Source organism: Cebus imitator, unplaced genomic scaffold (genome assembly GCF_001604975.1).
Source record: "Cebus imitator isolate Cc_AM_T3 unplaced genomic scaffold, Cebus_imitator-1.0 Scaffold415, whole genome shotgun sequence".
Taxonomy (NCBI): Eukaryota; Metazoa; Chordata; class Mammalia; order Primates; family Cebidae; genus Cebus; species Cebus imitator.
Genome location: NW_016107730.1, coordinates 83,533 through 107,277, shown reverse-complemented (window position 1 = coordinate 107,277; position 23,745 = coordinate 83,533). Strand labels below are relative to the sequence as shown.

At 41.0% G+C, this 23,745-nt stretch overlaps 1 protein-coding gene across 8 annotated transcripts in view; it reads right to left on the bottom strand.

Moving 5' to 3' along the window:
• The window catches only part of BRCA1 (BRCA1 DNA repair associated), a 73,850-nt gene that overhangs the window by 39,663 nt on the left and 10,442 nt on the right, over positions 1-23,745 (bottom strand). For 5 of the 8 annotated variants that reach the window (XM_037731672.1, XM_017509326.2, XM_017509328.2 and 2 more), the window contains 9 exons: positions 22,949-23,002; positions 17,615-17,692; positions 15,439-15,527; positions 14,422-14,561; positions 13,633-13,738; positions 11,174-11,219; positions 8,860-8,936; positions 4,530-7,961; positions 4,036-4,124 (listed from right to left, as the gene is read on the bottom strand). In XM_037731672.1, the coding sequence (XP_037587600.1) occupies positions 4,036-4,124; positions 4,530-7,961; positions 8,860-8,936; positions 11,174-11,219; positions 13,633-13,738; positions 14,422-14,561; positions 15,439-15,527; positions 17,615-17,685 (4,050 nt within the window). In that variant the 5' untranslated portion in view covers positions 17,686-17,692; positions 22,949-23,002. The remainder of the gene's footprint in view (positions 1-4,035; positions 4,125-4,529; positions 7,962-8,859; positions 8,937-11,173; positions 11,220-13,632; positions 13,739-14,421; positions 14,562-15,438; positions 15,528-17,614; positions 17,693-22,948; positions 23,003-23,745) is intronic. The other 3 variants (XM_017509329.2, XM_017509331.2, XM_037731671.1) reach the window with 3 other exon arrangements.

The following is a 23,745-nucleotide window of genomic DNA, read 5'->3' as shown; positions in this document are numbered from 1 at the left end:
AAAAAAAAAAAAACCATACAAAAATTAGCTGGGCATGGTGGTGCATGCCTGCAGTCCCAGCTACTCGGGAGGCTGAGGCGGAAGAATTGCTTGAACCTGGGAGGAAGAGGTTGCAGTGAGCCGAGATTGTCCAGCCTGGTGCCTGCGCAAGACTGTCTTAAAAAGAAAAAAAAGGAATTTTAATGACCCAGTAAAAGCTAGATACAACACACAATATTATAAATACTGTATTATAAATACGTATTATAAATATTTATAATCAGTATTATAAAAATTCAGTATTAAAAATACAGATTTCTCTTTTTTTTTTGAGACAGGGTCTCACCATATTATCCAGGCTGGAGTACAGTGGCACCATCATGGTTCACCACAGCTCAGCTTGCTGAGATCAAGCAATCCTACCCCAGCCACTCAAGTGGCTGAGACTATAGCTGTGCACCACTAAGCCACACTAATTTTTTTTTTTTCAGATAGAGGTTGCCCAGACCAGAGTACAGTGGTGCAATCACGACTCACTGCAGCCCTGAACTTTGGGGCTCAAGCAATCTTCCTTCCTTAGTCTCCCAAAGTGGTAGGATTACAGGTGTGAGCCATGTACCTGGCCTACTGGATATATTTTAAACCTAAATTATATACAAGCACCCCGTACACACACAGGAAAACTGAAAGAATATACACCAATAAATTGGTAACAATTTCTGGATAACACAAACTGCAATTAACTTACCATTTTAATCATTTCAAGCGTACAGTTCAGGGCATTAAGTATTTTCACGGTTGTGTTACCATTGCCACTATCCATATCCAGAATGTTTTCATCCCAAACTGAAATCTGTACTCATCAAACAATAACTCCATTTCCCCCTCTCCAAGTCCCTAGTAACCACTATTCTACATTCTGTCTCTATGAATTTAGTTTTGTTTGTTTTTAACTGCTCCGTGTGGAGCAAAGCTAACCCACAGGCAGTGTGCCCAGAGTAACCAAATTTAACTATTCCAGGTATCTCATATAAGTGGAAGCATATAACATGTGTCCTTTGGTGTCCAGTTTATTTCAGTTAACATGATGTCTTCAAGGTTCATCCATGGATGATTTTTGTTTATCTGTATTTTCTAAGTTTTCTATGATACACATATATAAAACTTTACAAGAATATCAGGCTTTTCTCAACTTCACCTAATCTGACTTCAGAAAGTTCACAAAAAAAAAACATCATTTACTTACTAGCAGCTAAAAGGGTATTTAAGACTTAAGAGAGAAAAAGAAACCACAGCAGGAGGATTCAAGGGGGTCTGGGCAGCTCCACTTTAAGAATGTGCCTACAGCAGGTCAGAGAACATAAGCAAACTGTCTAAGATCACACAGCCCAGTAAATAACTCTCACCAATATTATTGTCAGCAATTGCTGTGTGTGTATTCTGCACAGAACCTGTGCTAGGAGTATAAATAACCAACCTAACTATTAGAAGTTGTCAATCTAATGGGAGATAAACAAATGAAAAAAATAAACAGATGAGCCTGAATTTTTGCATGAGGACTTGGAAAATTTTGGTGCCACTTCTACAAATAAAAATTAGGAGGCCAGGTATGGTGGCTCATGCCTATAATCCCAGTACTCTGGGAGGCTGTGGTGGGCAGATCATTTGAGGTCAGGAGTTCCAGACGAGCCTGGCCAACATGGTGAAACCTTGTCTCTCCCAAAAAAAATACAAGAAAATGAGCCAGGTGTGGTAGAAGGCACCTGTAATCCCAGCTACTTTGGAGGCTGAGGCACGAGAATCACTTGAACCTGGGAGGTAAAGGTCGCAGTGAGCCAAGACTGTGCCACTGCACTCCAGCCTGGGTGACAGAGCAAAACTCCAACAAAAAAAAAAAAAAAAAATTAGGAGACAGAGCCTGGTTCTATGATGAAGATGATGCTAATTTTTAGATGCTGTGACAGAGAATGTTTTTTCTAGATTATTCTGCCTTTTGTACAGGGAAATTTCACATCGCCAAATGGTCACATATATGGTAAAGCTGGCTGGGTGCAGTGGCTCACACCTGTAATGCCAGCACTTTGGAAGGCAGGCAGATCACAAGGTCAGGAGTTCGAGGCCAGCCTGGCCAACATGGTGAAACCCCCATCTCTACTAAAAATACAAAAATTAGCCAGGCATAGTGATACAGGCCTGTAATCCCAGCTACTTGGGAGGCTGAGGCAGGAGAACCACTTGAATCTGGGAGGCAGAGGTTGCAGTGAGCCAAGATTGTACCATTGCACTCCAGCCTGGATGACAAGAACAAGACTCTGTCTCAAAAAAGAAAAAAAAAAAAAAAAAGGTATAGCTTTTATTTATTTCATAAGTGACCAAATTATTGGCCTTGACCATTAGGTCCAGAAAGTAAAATTGTGTACTTTCTCTTTTTGAGGCAGAGTTTCACTCCTGTTGCCCAGGCTGGAGTGCAGCAGCATGATGCCAACTCATTGCAACCTCTGCCTCCCAGGTTCAAGTGATTCTCCTGCTTCAGCCTCTCATATTGGTTTTTTATTTATTTTTTTAAATTCTTTTTGTCCTCCGTCAAGAAAAATTATCCTTGGTTAAAAAAATCTTTTTTTTTTTTTTTTTAAAGAAAAAAGGTGATTTATGAGCAATTTAAAAAAAACACTGCCTATAATCCCAGCTACTCAGGAGGCTGAGGCAGAGAATTGCTTGAACCACCTGGGAGGCAGAGGTTGCAGTGAGTCAAGATTGTGCCACTGCACTCCAGCCTGGGCAAGAGTGTGAGGCTCAAAAAAAAAAAAAAAAAAAAAAAAAAAAAAAAAAAAAAAAAAAAAAAAAAAAAAAAAAAAAAAAAAAAAGGAAAAAAGAAAAACAACAACAACAACAACAACAGATAGGCCAGGTGTGGTTGCTTATGCCTACATCCCAGCATTTTGGGAGGCTGAGATAGGAGGATCACTTTAGCCCAGGAGACCAGCCTGGGCAACATAGTGAGATGTTGTCTCTAGTAAAAATTTAAAATTTAGCTGGGTGTGTTGGTGGGCACCTTGGTCCCAGCTACTCGGGAAGCTGAGGTAAGAGGATCGCTTGAGCCCAGGAAGTCAAAGCTACAGTGAGCCATGACTACACCACTGCATTCCAGCCTGAGCGACAGAGTAAGACCCTGTCTCAAAGAAACCAAAACAACAAACTAGATTTTAAAAGGAAAAAAATAAAGGACAGAAAGAAGTTTCCACAAAACAGTGAAAGGCTAGATGGTCTCTAACATGAAAAGAACCCTATAGGCTCCAACTTGGTACCAAGAATAAACACCAAAATTGCAATTGCTGGCAATAATATTAGTGAGAGTTCTGTACCTGGCTGTGTGGCCTTAGGCAGTTTGCTTACCTTCTCTGATCTGCAGTAGGCATATTCTTAAAATGAAGATATCTAGATCCCTTTTAATCATCCTGCTGTGGCTTGTTTTTCTCATCTCTCTTGATACAATAGTGCTGTCATGTTTTTGCTATAGGCCAAATGACGCTTTTTGTTTTTGAGATGGAGTCTCACTCTGCCACCCAGGCTGGAGTGCAGTGGTACAATCCCAGCTCACTGCCACCTGCCTCCTGGGTTCAAGTGATACTGCTGTCTTAGCCTCCACAGTAGCTGGGACTACAGGCGTTGGTCACCACACCCAGCTAATTTTTGTATTTTTAGTAGATACAAGGTTTCACCATGTTGGCCAGACTGGTCTCAAACTTCTGACCTCAGGTCATCCACCCACCTTGGCATCCCAAAGTGCTGGGATTAGCAAATGGGTTTTGAAGGCTTGGCTTATTCATGAAATTCAGTATTTAGTATGCTATAATGAGCTAGGCAGTGTGTGTGTTTGTGTGTGAAATAAAAGGTGGTATGAGTTCCATCAAGGTGCTTACACTTTAAGTAGACAATGAACCACAAAACACCTGTTATGCCATTAATTCAAAGAGATGATGTCAGCAAACCTGAGAATGTGGGATACATATTACTGATACAAAGGACACCACACACATACACACACATGCTTTTTACCTGAGTCGTTAAAATATCGCTCTGAGAGGATAGCCCTGAGCAGTCTTCAGTGATGCTTGTTTCACTCTCATACCCAAATGCTGCTTCACCTTAAGTAATAATAAAAACAGAGGTTCAGATGTAAAAGCAGACTATAAACACTGCAACTTGCTGTATCTTTTTCTTCTCACTGGCAGGACTGGATTTACTTTCATGTCACACAAAATGATTAAATTCCTTGCTTTGGGACACCGGGATTTCCTTTTAGAAAATGAAACTACAAGTCAGTCCACCAATAATTAGGATGTTAAATCTCAATCAAAAATGACACTCTAACTGGGTGAATGACTTTTGACTTTTTAGGAAAAGCACCTTAGGAGGAACACGTTTCATGTTTAAGAAGCGGTTCCTTTAACTCTACTTGGAAATTTGTAAAATGTGCTCTCCAAAAGGCATAAACATTTAGCTCATTTCTATAAACAGACTGGGGCAAACACAAAAACCTGGTTCAATACCTAAGTTTGAATCCATACTTTGCTCTTCTTGATTATCTTCTTCCAAATCTGTTCCCCTTTCTTCATCATCTGAAACCAATTCCTTGTCACTCAGACCAACTCCCTGGCTTTCAGACTGATGCCTCATTCGTTTGGAAGAATCAATCAAGAAAGGATCCTGGGTGTTTGTATTTGTAGTCAAGTCTTCCAGTTCACTGCACTGTGAAGAAAACAAGCTACCAGAACATTTTGTTTCCTCACTAAGGTGATGTTCCTGGGATGCCTTTGCCAATATTACCTGGTTACTGCAGTCATTTAAGCTACTTTTCAATGATAATAAATTCTCCTCCGTGTTCTTAGATGGACACTCAGTAGCAACGGTGCTATGCCTGGTAGACTGAGGTGTATTGCTTACTTTACCAAATAACAAGTGTTGGAAGCAGGGAAGCTCTTCTTCCTCACTAGATAAGTTCTCTTCCGAGGACTCTAATTTCTTGGCCCCTCTTTTGTAAACTTGAGCCAAATGTGTATGGGTGAAAGGGCTAGGACTCCTGCTGAGCTCTCCTCTCTGGACACTTTTGCTAAAAACAGCAGAAGTCTCAATGCCATATTCAGCAAAACTAGTATCTTCCTTTATTTCACCATCATCTAACAGGTCGTCAGGTGTCTCAGAACAAACCTGAGATGTATGACTGCTTCCCACATGCTGTTCTAGGTTATCTGAAATCAGACATGGAGAGAGGTCCGTATTAACGGTCTGAACTACTTCATGTTCCTGCTTTTTAATTTCAGGATGTTTACAATTACTTACAGGAAGACTTTGCTTATAAATCTCAGGTTGCAAAAGCCCTAATCTAAGCATAGCATTCAATTTTGGCCTTCCGTTTCTACCTATCTCTGTTTGAATGTTTTCATCACTGGAACCTACTTCATTAACACTGGAGCCTACTTCATTAGTACTAGAACCTACTTCATTAGTACTGGAACCTACTTCATTAATACTGCTTGAGCTGGTTTCTTTAAAAGCATTTTCTCTGTTATTATGGCTAATTGTGCTCACTGTACTTGGAATGATGTTCTTGTTTCCCATCGCTCTTTCAGGTGACATTGAATGTTCCTTAGAGTTTTCCTCTAGCAGGTTTTTCTTATATTTAGTTTTAACAAATGACCTGGTGGGAATAAGTGGTATATGATATGTGTTTTGTAAAAGTCCATGTTTATTTGGAATAATGAGTCCAGTTTCGTTGCCTCTGAACTGAGATGATAGACAAAGCCTGGAGCCTCCTTCGATACACTTGGCATAGTCAACTGGCTTATCTTTCTGACAAACCATAGGAACACCTGCAGTGATATTAACTGTCTCTACAGGCTCGATATTAGACTCTTTCTCTCCTTGATTTTCTTCCTTTTGTTCATATTCAAGAGTGACCTTTGGACTTTGTTTCTTTAAGGACCTGGAGTGGGCAGAGAATGTTGCACATTCCTTTTCTGGATTTCCTGTATTTGAAAACAGAGCAAATGACTGGCGCTTTGAAACCTTGAATGTATTCTGCAAATATTGAGTATCAAGTTCACTTTCTTCCATATCTATGCTTGTTTTCTGACTGCAGTTAACTTCAGGTCCCAATGGATACTTAAAGACTTCTGTGCCATTTCTAGTATCTTTAGAACAACCATGAATTAGTTCCTTGGGGTTTTCAAATGCTGCACTCTGACTCACACATTTATTTGGTTCTGTTTTTGCCTTCCCTAGAGTGCTAACTTCCAGTAATGAGATACTTTCCTGAGTGCCATAATCAGTACCAGGTATCAGTGAAATACTGCTACTCTCTGCAGATCTTTCAATTTGCAAAACGTTTTCTCCACTTAACATGAGATCTTTGGGGTCTTTGGCATCATTAGACAGTTTAACTGTTTCTAGTTTCTCTTCTTTTTCTTCTCTTGGAAGGCTACGATTGACAAATTCTTTAAGTTCATTAGTATTTGAACAGTTAGTAAAAGTACCAGGTACGTTTGTTAACCTCAGTTCTGGGAAAGTATCACTGGCACGTCTTTTACTTGTTTGTTCATTTGGCTTGCTACTCTTTTTGGCTCCAGTTGTACATTCTTCATCTTCCATGAGTTGTAGCTTTCTGCTGTGCCTGCCTGGCATTTCGTTATCATTTTTTTCCTTTATCTCTTCACTGCTAGAACAACTATCGATTTGTACTTCAGTATAATTAGGTGGGCTTAGATTTCTACTGACTACTAATTCAAGCTCATGAATATGCCTGGTAGAAGACTTCCTTCTCAGCCTATTCTTTTTAGATGCTTTGGAATTGTGGATATTTAATTCTAGTTCCATATTGCTTATACTACTGCTTATAGGTTCAGCTTTACTTCTGAAAGATTCTTTTTCCAGTGATTCTACTGGGTTAGGATTGTTCTCATTCTGAATAGAATCATCTCTTGTTTTATTCTCATGACCACTGTTAGCAATATTCATCACTTGATCATTCTGCTCCATTTGGTTAGTTCCCTGATTTATCTTTTCAGGAGTCTTTTGAACTGCCAAATCTGCTTTCTTGATAAAATCCTCAGGATGAAGTCCTGATGTAATTCTCCTTTTACGCTTTAATTTATTTGTGAGGGGACGCTCTTGTGTTATCTGTGGCTCAGTAACAAATGCTCCTATAATTAGATTTTCAGTTACATGGCTCAAGTTAGGGAGGCTTGCCTTCCTCCGATAGGTTTTCCCAAATATTTTATCTTCAATACTACTCTCTACTGATTTGCAGTAAACTCTTTCACTTTTACATATTAAAGCATCATGAGGATCACTGGCCAGTAAGTCTACTTTCTCTGAAGAACTAGAATATCCATCTACCTCATTTAGAACTTCCAATGCTTCAGCTACTTTGGCATTTGATTCAGACCCCTCGTCATGTGAGTCATCAGAAGTTAACAGTTCATCACTTCTGGAAAACCACTCATTAACTTTCTGAATGCTGCTATTTAGTGTTATCCAAGCAACATCTTCAGTATCATCTCTAGGATTCTCAGAGCATGGAGGTTTCTGCTTATTCCATTCTTTTCTCCCATGCAGGGGATCAGCATCCAGATCTACCTTTTTCTCTGTGCTGGGAGTCTGCCTATTATTACACGTTTCTTCACTTTCAGCCCATCTGTTATGTTGGCTCCTTGCTAAGCCAGGCTGTTTGCTTTTATTACAGAATTCAGCCTTTTCTACATTCCGTCTGTCTTTAGTGAGTAATAAACTGCTGTTCTCATGCTGTAATGAGCTGGCATGAGTATTTGTGCCACATGGCTCCACATGCAAGTTTGAAACAGAACTACCCTGATACTTTTCTGGATGCCTCTCAGTTGCATGCTTCTCAGTGGTGTTCAAATTGTTATTACGGGATTGATGATGTTCAGTATTTGTTATATCCTTCTCAGAAAACTCACAAGGAGCTGAAAATATACAAAAATAACAAAGTACTCAAAAACTGAATTGCCATTAAAAAAATACATACTTAATACAACTTGTAGGTGGAAATCAACCAACTGGCTATATTTAGAGAAACTAACCTCATGAACTATCAAGTATACCAAGGATGTAGCTCATACTTTTCATTTAATTCCTATTTACCTAGATTATTTCCACTTAAGATACATTAAGTTTTTAAATTCAGAATTTTCCCTATACAAAAACCACAACTCCTATTTCTCTAACATCTAAGAGTGCATTAAAAGCAGACTGGTCATCAGAAAACTGGTTCTGATGTACTCTAAAGATCACTGGTCTACTTAATACTCTGTTCTACCTACAGACTTACCACTCCCTGTATTTAAAAACCAATAGGTAAAAGGTGAAATACAAATACATCAATTAAAAGTAAAGGGCAGGCCAGGCACAGTGGCTCATGCCTGAGTTTGAGATCAGCTTTTATAGAGACCTGTCTCTATAAAACCACAAAAAATTAGCCAGGTGTAGTGGCATGCGCCTGTAGTCCCAGCTATTCAGGAGGCTGAGATGGGAAGATAGCTTGAGCCTGGGAGGTGGAGGTTGCAGTGAGCTGAGACTACACCACTGTACTCCAGCCTGGGCAACAGAGTGAGATACTGTCTCAAAAAAAAAGTAAAGGGCAACAATCAGTTATGGAAGGTCTTATTAGAGCTACATTAGTGTAGTACCATTGAAATTTAATGGGCCATACCATGACGCTTGACAAAGAATGATACTCTAACTCTGCCAAGAGATTTTGTGGATTGTAAAGGTCCCAAATGGTCTTCAGAATAATCTAATTACAGTACAGTATCTACCTACTCTCTCTTCAGTGCCTGTTACGTTGGGAAACCTTGCCATTACCCTTTTTTGCAGAATCCAAACTGGTTTCATCCTTGGTTCCTTGAGGGGTGATTTGAAATAATTCTTGATCTCCCACACTATAGGGAAAAGACAGAAGTCCTAATGAGAAACACTAGTAATATGCATGCAGAACTGTAAAATGATCAAGATCAAATATTTTAGCTCTCTCAGTTGCAGAAAGCCAACCAATCTTATTCACTTATTCAAAGCTACTCTCTCCTTTAGAAAATTCTAGTTGAAATGGAATGGTTGCCAGGTGTGGTGGCTCATGCCCAAAACCCCAGCACTTTGGGAGGCCGAGGTGGGTAGATCACTTGATGTCATGAGTTCAAGACCAGCCTAGCCAACATGGTGAAACCCCATCTCTACTAAAAACACAAAAATTAGCTGGGTGTAGTGGCACGTGCATGTAGTCCCAGCTACTCGGGAGGCTGAGGCAGGAGTATGGCTTGAACCCGGGAAGCAGAGGTTGCGGAGAGCTGAGATCATGTCACTGCACTCTAGCCTGGGCAAGGGAGCGAGACTCTGTTTCAAAAAAAAAAAAGAAAAAGAAAGAAAGAAAGAAATGGAATGGCCAATTAGCCGGGTGTGGTGGTGTGCACCTGTAGTCCCAGCTACTTGGGAGGCTGAGACAAGAGAATTGCTTGAACCTGGGGGATGGAGGTTGCAATGAACTGAGATTGCGCCACTGCACTCCAGCCTGGGGTGACAGAGTGAGACTCCGTCTAAATAAAAAGAAAGAAAGAAAAAAAAAGAAATAGAATGGTCAAAGACTGAGGACGCACAGTCACAAAAACCAGAACAGTAGTGTAGAACATTGATTTATGGACATGCAAATGAAAGCCAAAATTTAAATGACAACCAAAAGATAGTTTTTAAAAAACACTTAAAAGTATATCTTAATGACAGGCAGAAGCAAGGATATCTAAACAAGGGGAACACTAGGATTGCAGATAACCCAAACAGAATGCAAACCACCACTTTGCTACATTACTTTCTGTGCTTTTTCAGTCTAAAAATCACTTGCTTCCAATTATGAGACTAGGGAAGTCATTTGCAAACTAAAACTGACAATATCACGCCTGTAATCCCAGCACTTTGGGAGGCCAAGGCGGGTGAATCACTTGAGCTCAGGAGATTGAGAACAGGCCGGCCAATATGGTGAACTTGGTATCTAATAAAAATACAAAAATTAGCTGGGCATGGTGGTGCATACCTGTAATCCCAGCTGCTCTGAAGGCTGAGGCAGGAGAATTGCTTGAACTAGGGAGGCAGAGGCTGCAGTGGGCCGAGACTGTGCCATTGCACTCCAGCCTGGGTAACACAGTTAGACTCCATCTCAAAAAAAAAACTTGGGCCAGGCACAGTGGCTCACTCCTGTAATCCCAGCACTTTGAGAGGCTGAGGCAGGTGGATCACAAGGTCAGGAGTTCCACACCAGCCTGACCAACATGGTGAAACTCCGTCTCTACTAAACATACAAAAATTAGCCAGGCATGGTGGCGTGTGCCTGTAATCCCAGCTACTTAGGAGGCTGAGGCAGGAGAATCACTTGAACCTGGGAGGCGGAGGTTGCAGTGAGCCAAGATCATGCCATTGCACTCCAGCCCGGGTAACAGAGCAAGACTTTGACTTAAGAAAACCAAAACACACAAAAAAACAACTTAGGGTCAAGCAGTAATTCCTAAGGAAGGTAGGTAACGTAATTGGGGGCTGCTTGTAGATTGTTATATAAGTTATATAGACAAAGCTTGAAAGATGAGTGGAAATAAGGAACAGAAAGAGTTGAAAATGAAGTCCTGGAACATTTTCATCAGTCACAATTACTACTGTGTCAACATTACTGTACATGAGGAACTTAGAGAACAACAATCTGCTAGAAGCAAGTATGTGCAAAGTTCTACTGTTGTCCTAAATTCCTTTGGAAAGTGCTAGTACCTAAATCAAACAAACAAAAAGAGTATTTTCTCCACTATAAAATGAGAGGACTAAACTAGATGACCTCTAAGGTTTCTTCCAATACCATGATTCTATCTAGAGAAACACCAGCCTACTTGAGGGAGGAAGGTGGGAGAAGGGAGAAATTCAGAAAGAAAACAAACAAAAAAACTGTGGGGTATGCTTAGCACCGAGTGATGAAAAAAATCTGTACACCCAATCCCAAGTTGTGTGTTTACCTGTATAACAAACCTACACATGTATCCCTGAATCGAAAACAAAAGTTAAAATATTTTTAAAAAGAGAGACATCAATCTTTAATATTAACTAAATAGGAAAATACCAGCTTCATGGAAAAAAGTTCTCTTTGACTCACCTGCAGTAAGTTTTCTTATTAATTGTATCTTCAGAAGAATCAGATCCTAAAAAATTCCCCCCCCAAAAAAAAATCAATAAAAGGTTTCTTAATTAAAAGGGTTAAACAAAAAATGTACTTGTTGAAAAACAGATATTCATCTATAAATATTTACTGAGCACCTACTATGTGGCAGGCACAATGCTAGTTAAGCCAGTATGTAATACAGAGAAGTGGTTAAAAGCACAGGCTTGGCCAGGTACAGTGGCTCTTGCCTATAATCCTAGCACTTTAGGAGGCCAAGATGGGTGGATCATTTGAGGTTAGGAGTTCCAGGCCAGCCTGGCCAACGGGCTGAAATAAAAAACAAAAATAAACACAAACACAAACAAACAAAAAAAGTACAGGCTCTGATGCCTAATTTCCTAGGTCTGAATCATGGCTCAGCCACCTACTAGTTTTACTATGTTGGAAATGTTTCAGAACCTCCCTGTGCCTTAATTTCCTCATCTGTAAAATAAGTATAATAGTAACAATCTCAGATGTCTGACAAACATCTAAATGAATTATGCAAGAAAAGCACAATAGTGCCTGGAATCTAGTTAAGTGCTCATAAACATCACCTATATCATTATTTTTACAATACCTGTTGTCTAGGAATTTATGATCGTAAGGGTGGAAAACAGTTAAGTGTTAAGATGGTGGTGTGCCTGGGATGTCAAAAGATGGCTACCCTTTTAAATTAAAAATAACCCAATTAGAGAGCCCAGCTCTGTCACCCAGGTTGGAGTGCAGTGGGATGATTTATAGCTCACTGCAGCCTCAGACCCCTGGGCTCAATCTATCCTCTCACCTCAGCCTCCTGAGTAGCTAGGACTACAGATGCACACTACCACACCCAGCTAATTAAAAAAAAAAGTTACTTTGTAGAGATGAAGACTTGTTATGTTGCCCAGGCTGGTCTTAAACTCCTGGCCTCAAGCAATCCTCTGCCACTGCTGAGATTACAGGTGTGACTTACTATGCTGGCCTCAGCTCTTCTTTTTATAATTTTTAATGTTTTTAAAAATTATTATTTTTTAAAATTATCATTATTATTTTGAGATGGAGTCTCACTCTATCACCCAGGCTAGAGTGCAGTGGCGTGGTCTTGGCTCATTGCAACCTCCGCCTCCTGGATTCAAGAGATTCTCCTGCCTCAGCCTCCTAAGTAGCTGGGATTACAGGCATGTGCCATCATACCCAGCTAATTTTTTTTGTATTTTTAGTAGAGAGGGGTTTCACCATGTTGGCCAGGCTGGTCTCGAACTCCTGACCTCAGGTGATCTACCTGCCTCGGCTTCCCAAAGTGCTGGGATTACAGGCATAAGCCACCGCATCTGGCCAAAAATTTATTATTATTTTAAAAATAGATGCCAGGCGCAGTGGCTCAAGCCTATAATCCCAGCACTTTGGGAAGCTGAGGAGGATGGATCACAAGTTCAGTAGATCAAGACCATCCTGGCCAACACAGTGAAACCCTGCCTCTACTGAAAATTCAAAAATTAGCCGGGCGTGGTGGCATGTGCCTATAGTCCCAGCTACTCAGGAGGCTGAGGCAGGAGAATTGCTTGAACCCAGGAGGCAGGGGTTGCAGTGAGCCGAGATCCCGCCATTGCACTCCAGCCTGGGCAACAAAGCAAAACTCCATCTCAGAAAAAAAATAAAATAGAGACAGGGTCTCCCTATGTTGGCGAGGCTGGTCTTAGACTCCTGGACTCAAGCAATCCTTCTGCCTTGGCCTTCCAAAGTGTTAGGATTACGGGCATGAGCCGCCCTGTCTGGCCAAGATTCAGCTCTTCTTAAAAGGCTTCCTCATCTAGTACGATTTATCTTGGATCTCGTCAAATACTGTAGCAATTTATCAAGTTTTTTCTTACTGCTATTCTCCATCTTTCCAAAACATATTTAAAACCAGATATTCTTTCTCTTGCTCGCCACCCCCCCCGGCCTTTTTTTTTTTGAGATGGAGTCTCGCTCTGTCACCAGGCTGGAGTGCAGTGGTGCGATCTTGGCTCACCGTAACCTCTGACTCCCTGGTTCAAGCAATTCTCTTGCCTCGGCCTACCGAGTAGCTAGGATTACAGGTGCGTGCCACCACACCCAGCTAATTTTTGTATTTTTAGTAGAGACAGGGTTTCACCATGCTGGCCAGGATGGTCTGGATCTCCTGACCTCGTGATCCACCCACTTTGGCCTCCCTAAGTGCTGGGATTACAGGTGTGAGCCACCACACCCAGCCTCTTGCTCTCTTTTTAAAGTAAGATTCTTCAAGGTGGGAACTACATCTTTTACATTATTTATAACTCAGCATAGGGCTCATAAAATTCACTTCCCAAAGCTGCCGACCACAAATATAAATTATGACCAAGATTTTTAGCAAAATTATAAGAAAAGCAATCCAGTAATTATTAAATACTTTAAAAATCTGAGACCCTTACCCAAGTCAATGTAGACAGACTTATTTTGAGGTTGTATCTGCTGCTTTGTCCTCAGAGATCTCACAATTCCAGGTTTAGAGGGCTGGACACTGAGACTGGTTTCCTGCTAAACAAGTATGTTAAGAACGGTCAAGCAATTGTTGGCCAGTGTCTGTGCTTTTCCTCCTGAAGAGAAACTTGACACCATGGGCAAAATAAATTGACTATCATCAGTCAGCTAACATGTATGACGCTTAGAAAAAATGCCCAGAAAATTACACACTAAAATGTCTGGGGCTGGGAGCAGTAGTTCATGCCTATAATCCCAGTGCTTTGGGAGGCTGGGGCAGGAGGATTGCTTGAGGCCAGAAGCGCAAGACGAAACTAAGCAATAGAGTGAGACTCAGTCTCTAAAAATAATAGTAGCAGTAAATAATAGTAACAATAAAATGTCTGGAATATGTGTGATTTGAATATTTTTCCTGTTGTTTTTTTTCAAAACTGATTATGTATTACTTATGTGATTTTTTGAAGTATTGATATAGCATATTCTGAAGCTGATACTTGATATACATTCCAATCACATCTGATAACTTTTTTTTTCTGGGGGTGTGGACAGAGTCTTGCCGTCACCGAGGCTTGAGTGCAGTGGCACAATCTCAGCTCACTGCAACCTCTGCCTCCAGGGTTCAAATGATTCTCCTGCCTCAGCCTCCCAAGTAGTTGGGATTACAGGTCCTGCCACCATGCCTGGCTAATTTTTATATTTCTTGTAGAGATGGGATAGAAATAGAAAGAAAATGGTTTTACCAAGGTAGGATTTTGGGGTTCACTTTGTCGAAGTCTTTTGGCACGATTTCTGTAGCCCATACTTTGGATGATAGAAAATTCATCTTTTAAATGTTCAGGAGAGTTATTTTCCTTTTTTGCAAAATTATAACTGTTTGCAACTGTAAATTGCAAGGGAAAACATTGTTTGCAGTTAGAAAAAAATGTATGAATTATAATCAAAGAAACCGAGAGAAACCCTATATATGCTCTCTGTTGTGTTAAAACAATGCATTAAGGTAACCTATGATTTTTTAAAAAATCAACTGGTAATTCTACGTCTAGGAAACAAACAAAAACAAATACACAGACCATCAAAGTTATTTAGAGTCCTTGCTTTCTACCTTAACACTAACAAATTTGTCTATCAATACCGTATTTCACTAAAGCTAAGACACCAACAATGTCAGTTGCACTATTATTTCCTGTATTACTAAGAAAGAGAGCACACAAATTAAACAAATGACACATCATCAATAGTAAAATGCTCCCAATTTCAGAGATGTTAAGATGTGAAAAACGTGCGCCTTAGGATTAATAACATAGGGTGTGAGACCAGTGGGAGTAATTTTTAAAGAACAGATTATAGAGCCAGGCACAGTGGCTCACACCTGTAATCTCAGCACTTTGGGAGGCAGAGGCGGGCAGATCACGAGGTCAGGAGATCAAGACCATCCTGGCTAACACGGTGAAACCCCGTCTCTACTAAAAATACAAAAAATTAGCCAGGCATGGTGGTACGTGCCGGTAGTCCCAGATACTCGGAAGGCTGAGTCAGGAGAATTGCTTGAACCTGGGAGGAGGAGGTTGCAGATTGTACCTGGGCGACAGAGCAAGACTCCATCTCAAAAAAAAAAAAAAAAAAAAAAAGATTATAAAGAACTAAAATTAACCTAGACTAAAAGGTCTTATCACCACATCATAGAAAATAATTGTGCAAACTTCCTGAGTTTTCATATACAGCACTTGAGCATCAGTCTTGGGCTATTCAATACTTACACTGCAAACCTGTGTCAAGCTCAAAAGCGTGAATGATTTTCAACAGTTCTTCAACAAGTTGACTAAATCTTGTACTTTCCTGTAGGCTTCTGAAATTAAATTGTTTGAGAAACACCCTCAGCAAGTGATTATCAACTTTTTAAAGACACTAAAATAAGAAAAAGACATGTAAACAAAAATAAGGTGCAGCAACAGTAGAACACCTCTCTAATCAATACATCATTGACATCCAAATAAACCATGTGACAGTACTGACTGTTTTAGCAATGTTTTGTCATTCATTAAAGTCTACCAAATGCCTCAAATTATCTGATATAATACTGCCCTAAATCCATAGCAGATATAAATCCACTGAAAAGAAAGCTAGAGAACTTGTTTATTTAAAATTTAGAGACAGGATCTTGCTCTGTTGTGTAGGCTAGCATGTAGTGCCACAATCATAGCCCACTGCAGCCTCAAACTTCTGCACTCAAGCTGTCCTCCCCCTACAGCCTCCCAAGTAGCTAGGACTATGGGGATATGCCACCATGTACTATGGTGCCCAGACTGATCCCAAACTCCTGGCTTCAAGTGATAATCCCACCTCAGCCTCCCAGTGTGCTAGGGTTTTAGGCAGGAGCCATCACACCCTACTGAGTTTACTGTTCTTAACATCTGAACCCCACCCAATCCCTCACTGTTAGTTCTGCCTCTCAAGGGTTTCCGTCAAATTATATTTCTTTGAAAACACAAATAGATAACAATGTCCAAAGGAAGACTTGGGTTTAGTAAAGTGGAATTAAAACATAATTCATCCATTCCTTTGAGCATCTGAGTGCCTACTATGTACCAAACCTCAGAGAAAGTGTTAATTAAGACAGACAAAGTTACTACTTTAATAGAATTTATCTTGTGGCAGAAGAGATACACAATATATAAATACATTTTGTTTGTCTAAATTATTAGATAGAAACACAAATCTTTAATCCCAGCACTTTGGGAGGTCCAGGCAGGCAAATCACCTGAGCTCAGGAGCTACCAGCCTGGGCAATGTGGCGAAACCTCATCTCTATAAAAAAATACAAAAACTGGTAGTGTGCACCTGTAGTCCCAGCTACTTGGGAGGCTAACACAGGAGGAGCCCAGGAGGTGGAGGCTGCAGTGAGCTGAGATCACACCACTGCACTCCAGCCTGGCATCAGAGCAAGACCTTGTCTTAAAAAAATAAATAAATAAGGCCGGGCGTGGTGGCTCAAGCCTGTAATCCCAGCACTTTGGGAGGCCAAGGCGGGTGGATCACGAGGTCAAGAGATCGAGACCATCCTGGTCAACGTGGTGAAACCCCATCTCTACTAAAAATACAAAACATTAGCTGGGCATGGTGGCGCATGCCTGTAATCCCAGCTACTCAGGAGGTTGAGGCAGGAGGATTGCCTGAACCCAGGAGGCAGAGGTTGCAGTGAGCCGAGATCGCGCCGTTGCACTCCAGCCTGGGTAACAAGAGTGAAACTCCATCTCAAAAAAAATAAATAAGCCGGGCGCAGTGGCTCAAGCCTGTAATCCCAGCACTTTGGGAGGCCAAGGCGGGTGGATCACGAGGTCAAGAGATCGAGACCATCCTAGTCAACATGGTGAAACCCCGTCTCTACTAAAAATACAAAAAATTAGCGGGCATGGTGGTGCATGCCTGTAATCCCAGCTACTCAGGAGGCTGAGGCAGGAGAATTGCCTGAACCCAGGAGGCAGAGGTTGCGGTGAGCCGAGATCGCGCCATTGCACTCCAGCCTGGGTAACATGTGTGAAACTCTGTCTCAAAAAAATAAATAAATAAATAAATAAATAAAATTAAAATAAAAATAAATAAATAAAAAGAAACAGTGAAAAAAAAAAAATAAAAACATTAGCAGACAATTGGGGCAGGGCAATAGAGCCCTACTTTACATAAGTCTGCAAGTTCTTACACTATTTAGATGCATTAGAGAAAGGCAGTAAGTTTCTAATACCCGTATAAGGCAGATGTCCCATAAAACTTTCAGGAAAATAACTCTGGAAATAATTCACTGTCTGCTAAAAACTCTTTTATAAATTTGTCTACTGATGAATGGTTTTGTAGGAACACAAGCTACGTTATTAAATAATTTCTACTTTTTCCTACTGTTGTTGCTTTCAACCTGCCATAATTATCCAAATTATATACCTTTTGGTTATATCATTCTTACACAAAGGACACTGTGAAGGCCCTTTCTTCTGGTTAAGAAGTTTCAGCATGCAAAATCTATAAATCATAAAGAAAGAACAATCCAAGTTATTTCCCTTTGTAGAGAGAATACTCAAAAGGCAAATAGCCATGAAAAGATAATCTCACAACTGCCCTTAAGAGCCATTTAAAAAGTAATGGCAGGTGAATTACAACCAATAGTTTCCCAATTGTTTTTATATGCTGCATAAGCAAAAACCTAAACTACATAAGCAATGATCTATGAAAACTGAACTTACATGCATATAGCTTACTGTTATGATCACATAAAACTTATTAAAAGTTAGTATAGCATATTTAATGATATATTCATAATTATTTCATGCTGCCTAATCAAATATAAATGGTAAGTAGTTCACGTAAGATGACTATTAATTAGTTTAAAATCTCAACACCTCACCACAAAGCTATAGTAATCAAGACAGTGTGGTAATAGCATAATAGACATATACATCAATAAAATGAAGTTGAGAGTATAGAAATAAACTCATACATATATCTATGATCAAGTGATTTTCAACAATAATAAATATCAAGACAATTTTTATTTTTATTTGTTTGTTTGTTTTTTTGTTCTGAGATGGAGTTTCACTCTGTTGACCAGGCTGGAGTGCAGTGGTACAATTTCGGCTCAATGCAAACTCCATCTCCCTGGTTCGAGCGATTCTCCTGTCTCAGTCTCCCGAGTAGCTGGGATTACAGGTGTGTGCCACCATGTCCAGCTAATTTTTTGTACTTTTAGTAGAGACAAGGTTTCACCATGTTGACCAGGCTGTTCGAACTCCTGACATCAAGTGGTCCACCTGCCTTGGCCTCCCAAAGTGCTGAGATTACAAGCATGCGCCACTGTGCCCAGCTAATTTTTATTTTATTTTTAAATTATTATTATTAGAGACAGGGTATCGCTCTGTCACTGAGGCTGGAGGGCAGTGACACAATCTCGGCCCACTGCAACCTCCACCTCCTAGGCTCAAGCAATTCTTTTGCCTCAGCCTCCTGAGTAGCTAGGATTACAGACATGCACCACCACGCGCAGCTAATTTTTTGTATTTTTAGTTTCACCATGATCCACCTGCCTTGGCCTCCCAGAGTGCTGTGAGCCACTGCTGCCAGCCCCAAGATGACTGAATGGGAAAATAACAGTTTTTGGTTTTTTCAACAAATAGTGTTGGGACAAGAGTATACCCACATGTAAAAGAATGACGTTATACTCATATCTCACTCCAAGTAACAAAACTCAATTCAAAGTAGATCATATCCAGACACCGTGGCTCACACCTGTAATCCCAACACTTTGGGAGGTCAAAGTGGGTGGAACATGACGTCAGGAGATTGAGACCACCCTGACCAACATGGAGAAACCCCGTCTCTACAAAAAAATACAAAAAATTAGCCAGGAGTGGTGGCACCTGCCTGTAATCCCAGCTACTCAGGAGGCTGTAGCAGGAGAATTGCTTGAACCTGGGAGGCAGAGGTTGCAGTGAGCTGAGCTCACACCATTGCACTCCAGCCTGGGCAACAAGAGTAAAACTCTATCTCAAAAAAAAAAAAAAAAAAAAGAAAAAAAGTGGATCATAGACCAGAAGTAGAGAGAGCAACGGTGATGATAATTAAAAGCGGCGATTCACTCATACAGCCAATATCTACATATTTACTACATGTCTGGTACTATTCTAGATGGAGGGGATTCAATAGAAAAGCAAAATAAGCCGGGCGCGGTGGCTCAAGCCTGTAATCCCAGCACTTTGGGAGGCCGAGGCAGGTGGATCACGAGGTCAAGAGATCGAGACCATCCTGGTCAACATGGTGAAACCCCGTCTCTACTGAAAATACAAAAAAATTAGCTGGGCATGGTGGCGCGTGCCTGTAGTCCCAGCTACTCAGGAGGCTGAGGCAGGAGAACTGCTTGAACCCAGGAGGTGGAGGTCGCAGTGAGCCGAGATCGTGCCTTTGCACTCCAGTCTGGCGAACAGAGTGAGACTACATTTCAGAAAAAGGAAAGAAAAATAAGATCCTGCAAAATAAAACATAAAGGACATAATATTCTGGTGAAGGGGGTGACTAGGTAGGGAGTAAATAGCAGACACTGACAATGAAGAGAGCCAGGAAAGAAAAGATTAAAGGGGCTTAAAAAAAGTCACTGGGGCTGCACATGGTGGTTCATGCCTGTAATCCCAGGACTTTGGGAGGCGGGTGGATCAATTGAGGCCAGAAGTTCAAGACCAGCCTGGCCAACATGGTAAATCCCTGTCTCTACTCAGCTAAATATCCAAAAATTAGCTGAGCACCACTATGGTAGTCCCAGCTACTCAGGAGGCTGAGGCAGGAGAATTGTTGGAACCTGGGAGGTGGAGGTTACAGTAAGCCAATATCGCACCACTGCACTCCAGCCTAGGCGACAGATTAAGACTCTGTCTCAAAGGAAAAAAAAAAAGGCATTGGGAATGGTGAGATAAGACACTTAGAAAATACTTTTTACTAGCCAGGTAATTTAACATTTATTACCCTCTATTGGCCGGGTGCAGTGGCTCATGCCTGCAATCCCAGGAGGCTAAGGCAGATCACTTGAGCACAGGAGTTTGAGACCAGCCTGGCTAATGTGGTGAAACCCTGTCTCTACTAAAAATACAAAAAAATTAGCTGGGCGTGGTGGCGCATGCCTGTAATCCCAGCTACTTGGGAGGCTGAGGCATGAGAATCACTGGATCCCGGGAAGATGGAGGTTGCAATGAGCCAAGATCATGCCACTGTACTCCAGCCTGGGCAACAAAGTGAGACTCTGTCTCAAAAAAAAAAAAAATACACACACACACATAGGGAGAGACAGACAGAGACAGAGATAGAGACAGAGAGAGAGAGAGAGAGAGAGAGAGAGAGAGAGAGAGAGGCCAGACAGTGGCTAACACCTGTAATCCCAGCACTCTGGGACGCCAAGGCAAGTGGATCATGAGATCAAGAGATGGAGGCCATCCTGGCCAACTAGGTGAAGCCCCATCTCTATTAAAAATACAAAAAAAATTAGCTGGGTGTGGTGGCGTGCACCTGTAGTCCTGGCTACTCAGGAGGTTGAGGCAGGAGAATCACTTGAACCTGAGAGGTGGAGGTTGCAGTAAGCCAAGCTCACTGCAGCTTTGAACTCCTGCCCTCAAGTGATCCTCCTGCCTTGGCCTCCCAAAGTGCTGGGGTTATGGGCAGGAGCTATCACATCAGGTCCTTAATCTTTTTGTAAATCACTGTAATAGTATAGTATGTTCAGCATTTGTTACTCAAGGTAACAGAAAAACATACAGTTCTAAATAAACTTACAGTTCATTCCAGAAAGATTCTCATCCAGAGAAATTGAGAGCCCCAGCACTTAAAAGGTTACCTTCAGCTACCTGTAATAAATACTGGAACTCTGAGTTTCACTCTTGTAACCCAGGCTGGAATGCAGTGGTGGGATCTTGGCTCACTGCAACCTCCGCTTCCAGGGTTCGAGCAATTCTCCTGCCTTAGCCTCCTGAGTAGTTGTGGCTACAGGCATGCGCCACCACACTCAGCTAATTTGTCTTTTTAGTAGACGGGGTTTCTCCATGTTGGCCAGGCTAGTCTTGAACTCCTGACCTCAGGTGATCTGCCCTCCTCGGCCTCCCAAATTCCTGGGATTACAGGCCCGAGCTACTGTGCCTGGCCAATACTGGGACTTTTTAAACTTTTCCTTTTTTGAGACAGAGATACCCCCTGAACACAAGTCTGCCAGCTGGCTGGTGCCTACCTCTGAATTCTGTCTTTTTCCTCCCATTCTTTTTTCCCAGTAAGAATTCAGAAGCTCATTTCTACTGTCTTTGCCCTATCCCATGCCACCCCACTGGCCTAGAACTGTTCCCAGCAGTTTCCATCTGATTCCTCAGCCCCTGCTCCCTGGACATGTGCCAAGACAACACAACTTTATCTCTCTATTTCAAGAATTTTTAGTTTAATAACTTTGTGGCCTCTAGAGGAGTACTTCTCAAACTGCCTATGGTATAGACCAATTTATTCACAGACCAGTACTTTCAAAAAATAAGGCCAGATGCAGTGGCTCAGGCCTGTAATCCCAGCACTTTGAGAGGCCAAGGTGGATGGATCACCTGAGGTCAGGAGTTCAAGACCAGCCTGGCCAACATGGTGAAACCCCATCACTACTGAAAATACAAGAATTAGCCGGGGTGTGGTGGTGCGCGCCTGTAGTCCCAGCTACTTGGGAGGCTGAGGCAGGAGAATTGCTTGAACCTGGGAGACGGAGGTTGCAGTCAACCGAGACTATGCCACTGCACTCCAGTTTGGTTGACAGAGGTGGAGATGCGGTGAGCCGAGATCGCACCATTGCACTCCAGCCTGGGCAATAAGAGCAAAACTCTGTCTCAAAAAAAAAAAAAAAAAAAACTTAGACAAAAAAAAAAAAAAAAAAAAAAAAAAAAGCATTCTGGAATTTAAAAATTCCTGAAAGGTTACAAAAGACATTGATCATTGTGGTTGTCTGGGGAGGGAACAAGGAGGCAGGGGTTGTAGGGTAAGAGGAAAATATACTTTGCATCAAATACCCTTTTGTGTCAGCAAACTTTTTACCAAGTACATAGTTTGTACCTGGTACCAGGTTATATACCAGGTACATAAATACTAAAAACAAATTAGTTGACATTTAAGGTAAGATGTGATCATAGCTTAACATAAAGGAAAGGAGAAAGCCCACTTGTTCTACCAAATTACCTACTCTACTTTTTCTGAAATTCTTTCACTAAGAAACAAACATTTTCATTTCAAAGGGCAAGATCAAATATGTAAATATAACTTGAATCACTGCTATGAATGAATTTCGGCCTAAATGCAAACTTATCAGTTCCCTTCCTATCTTCACAATTATTTTGAAGCAGGCAAACATTGAACCTTAGAAGGGGAAATGCAGCAGGATATGCAGAAATGAACAGAAAGGAGAAACTGGGAAGGATGAAACACAGTTTGCTTATTTCACAACTGCTTGCAGTTTGCCTTCACTGGTGGACACAAAAAATACAAAATACCGTTCAAAGTGATTTTACATCCTAATTGATAATATATGTCAAAACTTGACTAGGAACTATGATTATAACCAACTTATGATGACTATATACTCTCTGAGAAAGAGTGAAATAGAGTTGGATTTTTCTGTCTCACTTAATTGAAGAAACTAAAGTTTTTATAAAGTTAGGTGTTTCCTGGGTTCTGAAGGACAAACACAAAAGCTAATAATGGAGCCACATAATACATTCAACTTACTTGCAAAATATGTGGTCACACTTTGTGGAGACAGGTTCCTTGATCAACTCCAGACTAGTAGGGTGGGGGGGGGAAGGAAAATAAATGAGGCTCAATAATTTATTTAAAAACAAAGATATTCTTAGTAAAGAAGTTCAACTTTGAGCTGTTATAACTGAATCAACATAAGGCTTCACATTCATTAAGTAAATATGTATTAAATGTCTGTTGTGCCAGGAACTAAGAATACAGCAGAGAATACGATCCTTACCTTCAGTGAGCTTTCAAACATCAAAACAGAGCTATATTGATCCCTTCAATACTCTACATTATCATCAGCATTGAAAAAATTAGTTGATAATAGTTCATAATAATTCATTTCCAGTAATGTATTTTTCTGCACTATCACTGTGAGTACACATCTAATATCTTAACTCAGCTCCATAAAGACAAAATTTTTTGCTTGTGCTTCTTATGAATTCCTTCCTAGCATTTTTCTGAGTATAAATGCCTTTTTAACTTAACATGGAAAATTTCAAGTATCTAAAAATTTCAAGTAAATAAAATAAAATGAACTCTATGGACCATCACCCTGCTTCAACAACCAGCAACTCATGGCCAATCCGTTTCATACATATCCACTCCTACCCCAGATTATTTTAATTATTATTACTTTTAAGATGAGGTCTCGCTGTGTCGCCTAGGCTGGAGTGCAGTGGTGCGAACATAGCAGACTGCAGCCTTGAACTCCTGGGCTCAAGCAATCCTCCCAGCACTGGGATTACAGGCATGAGCCACCATACCGGACCCAAGGGTTT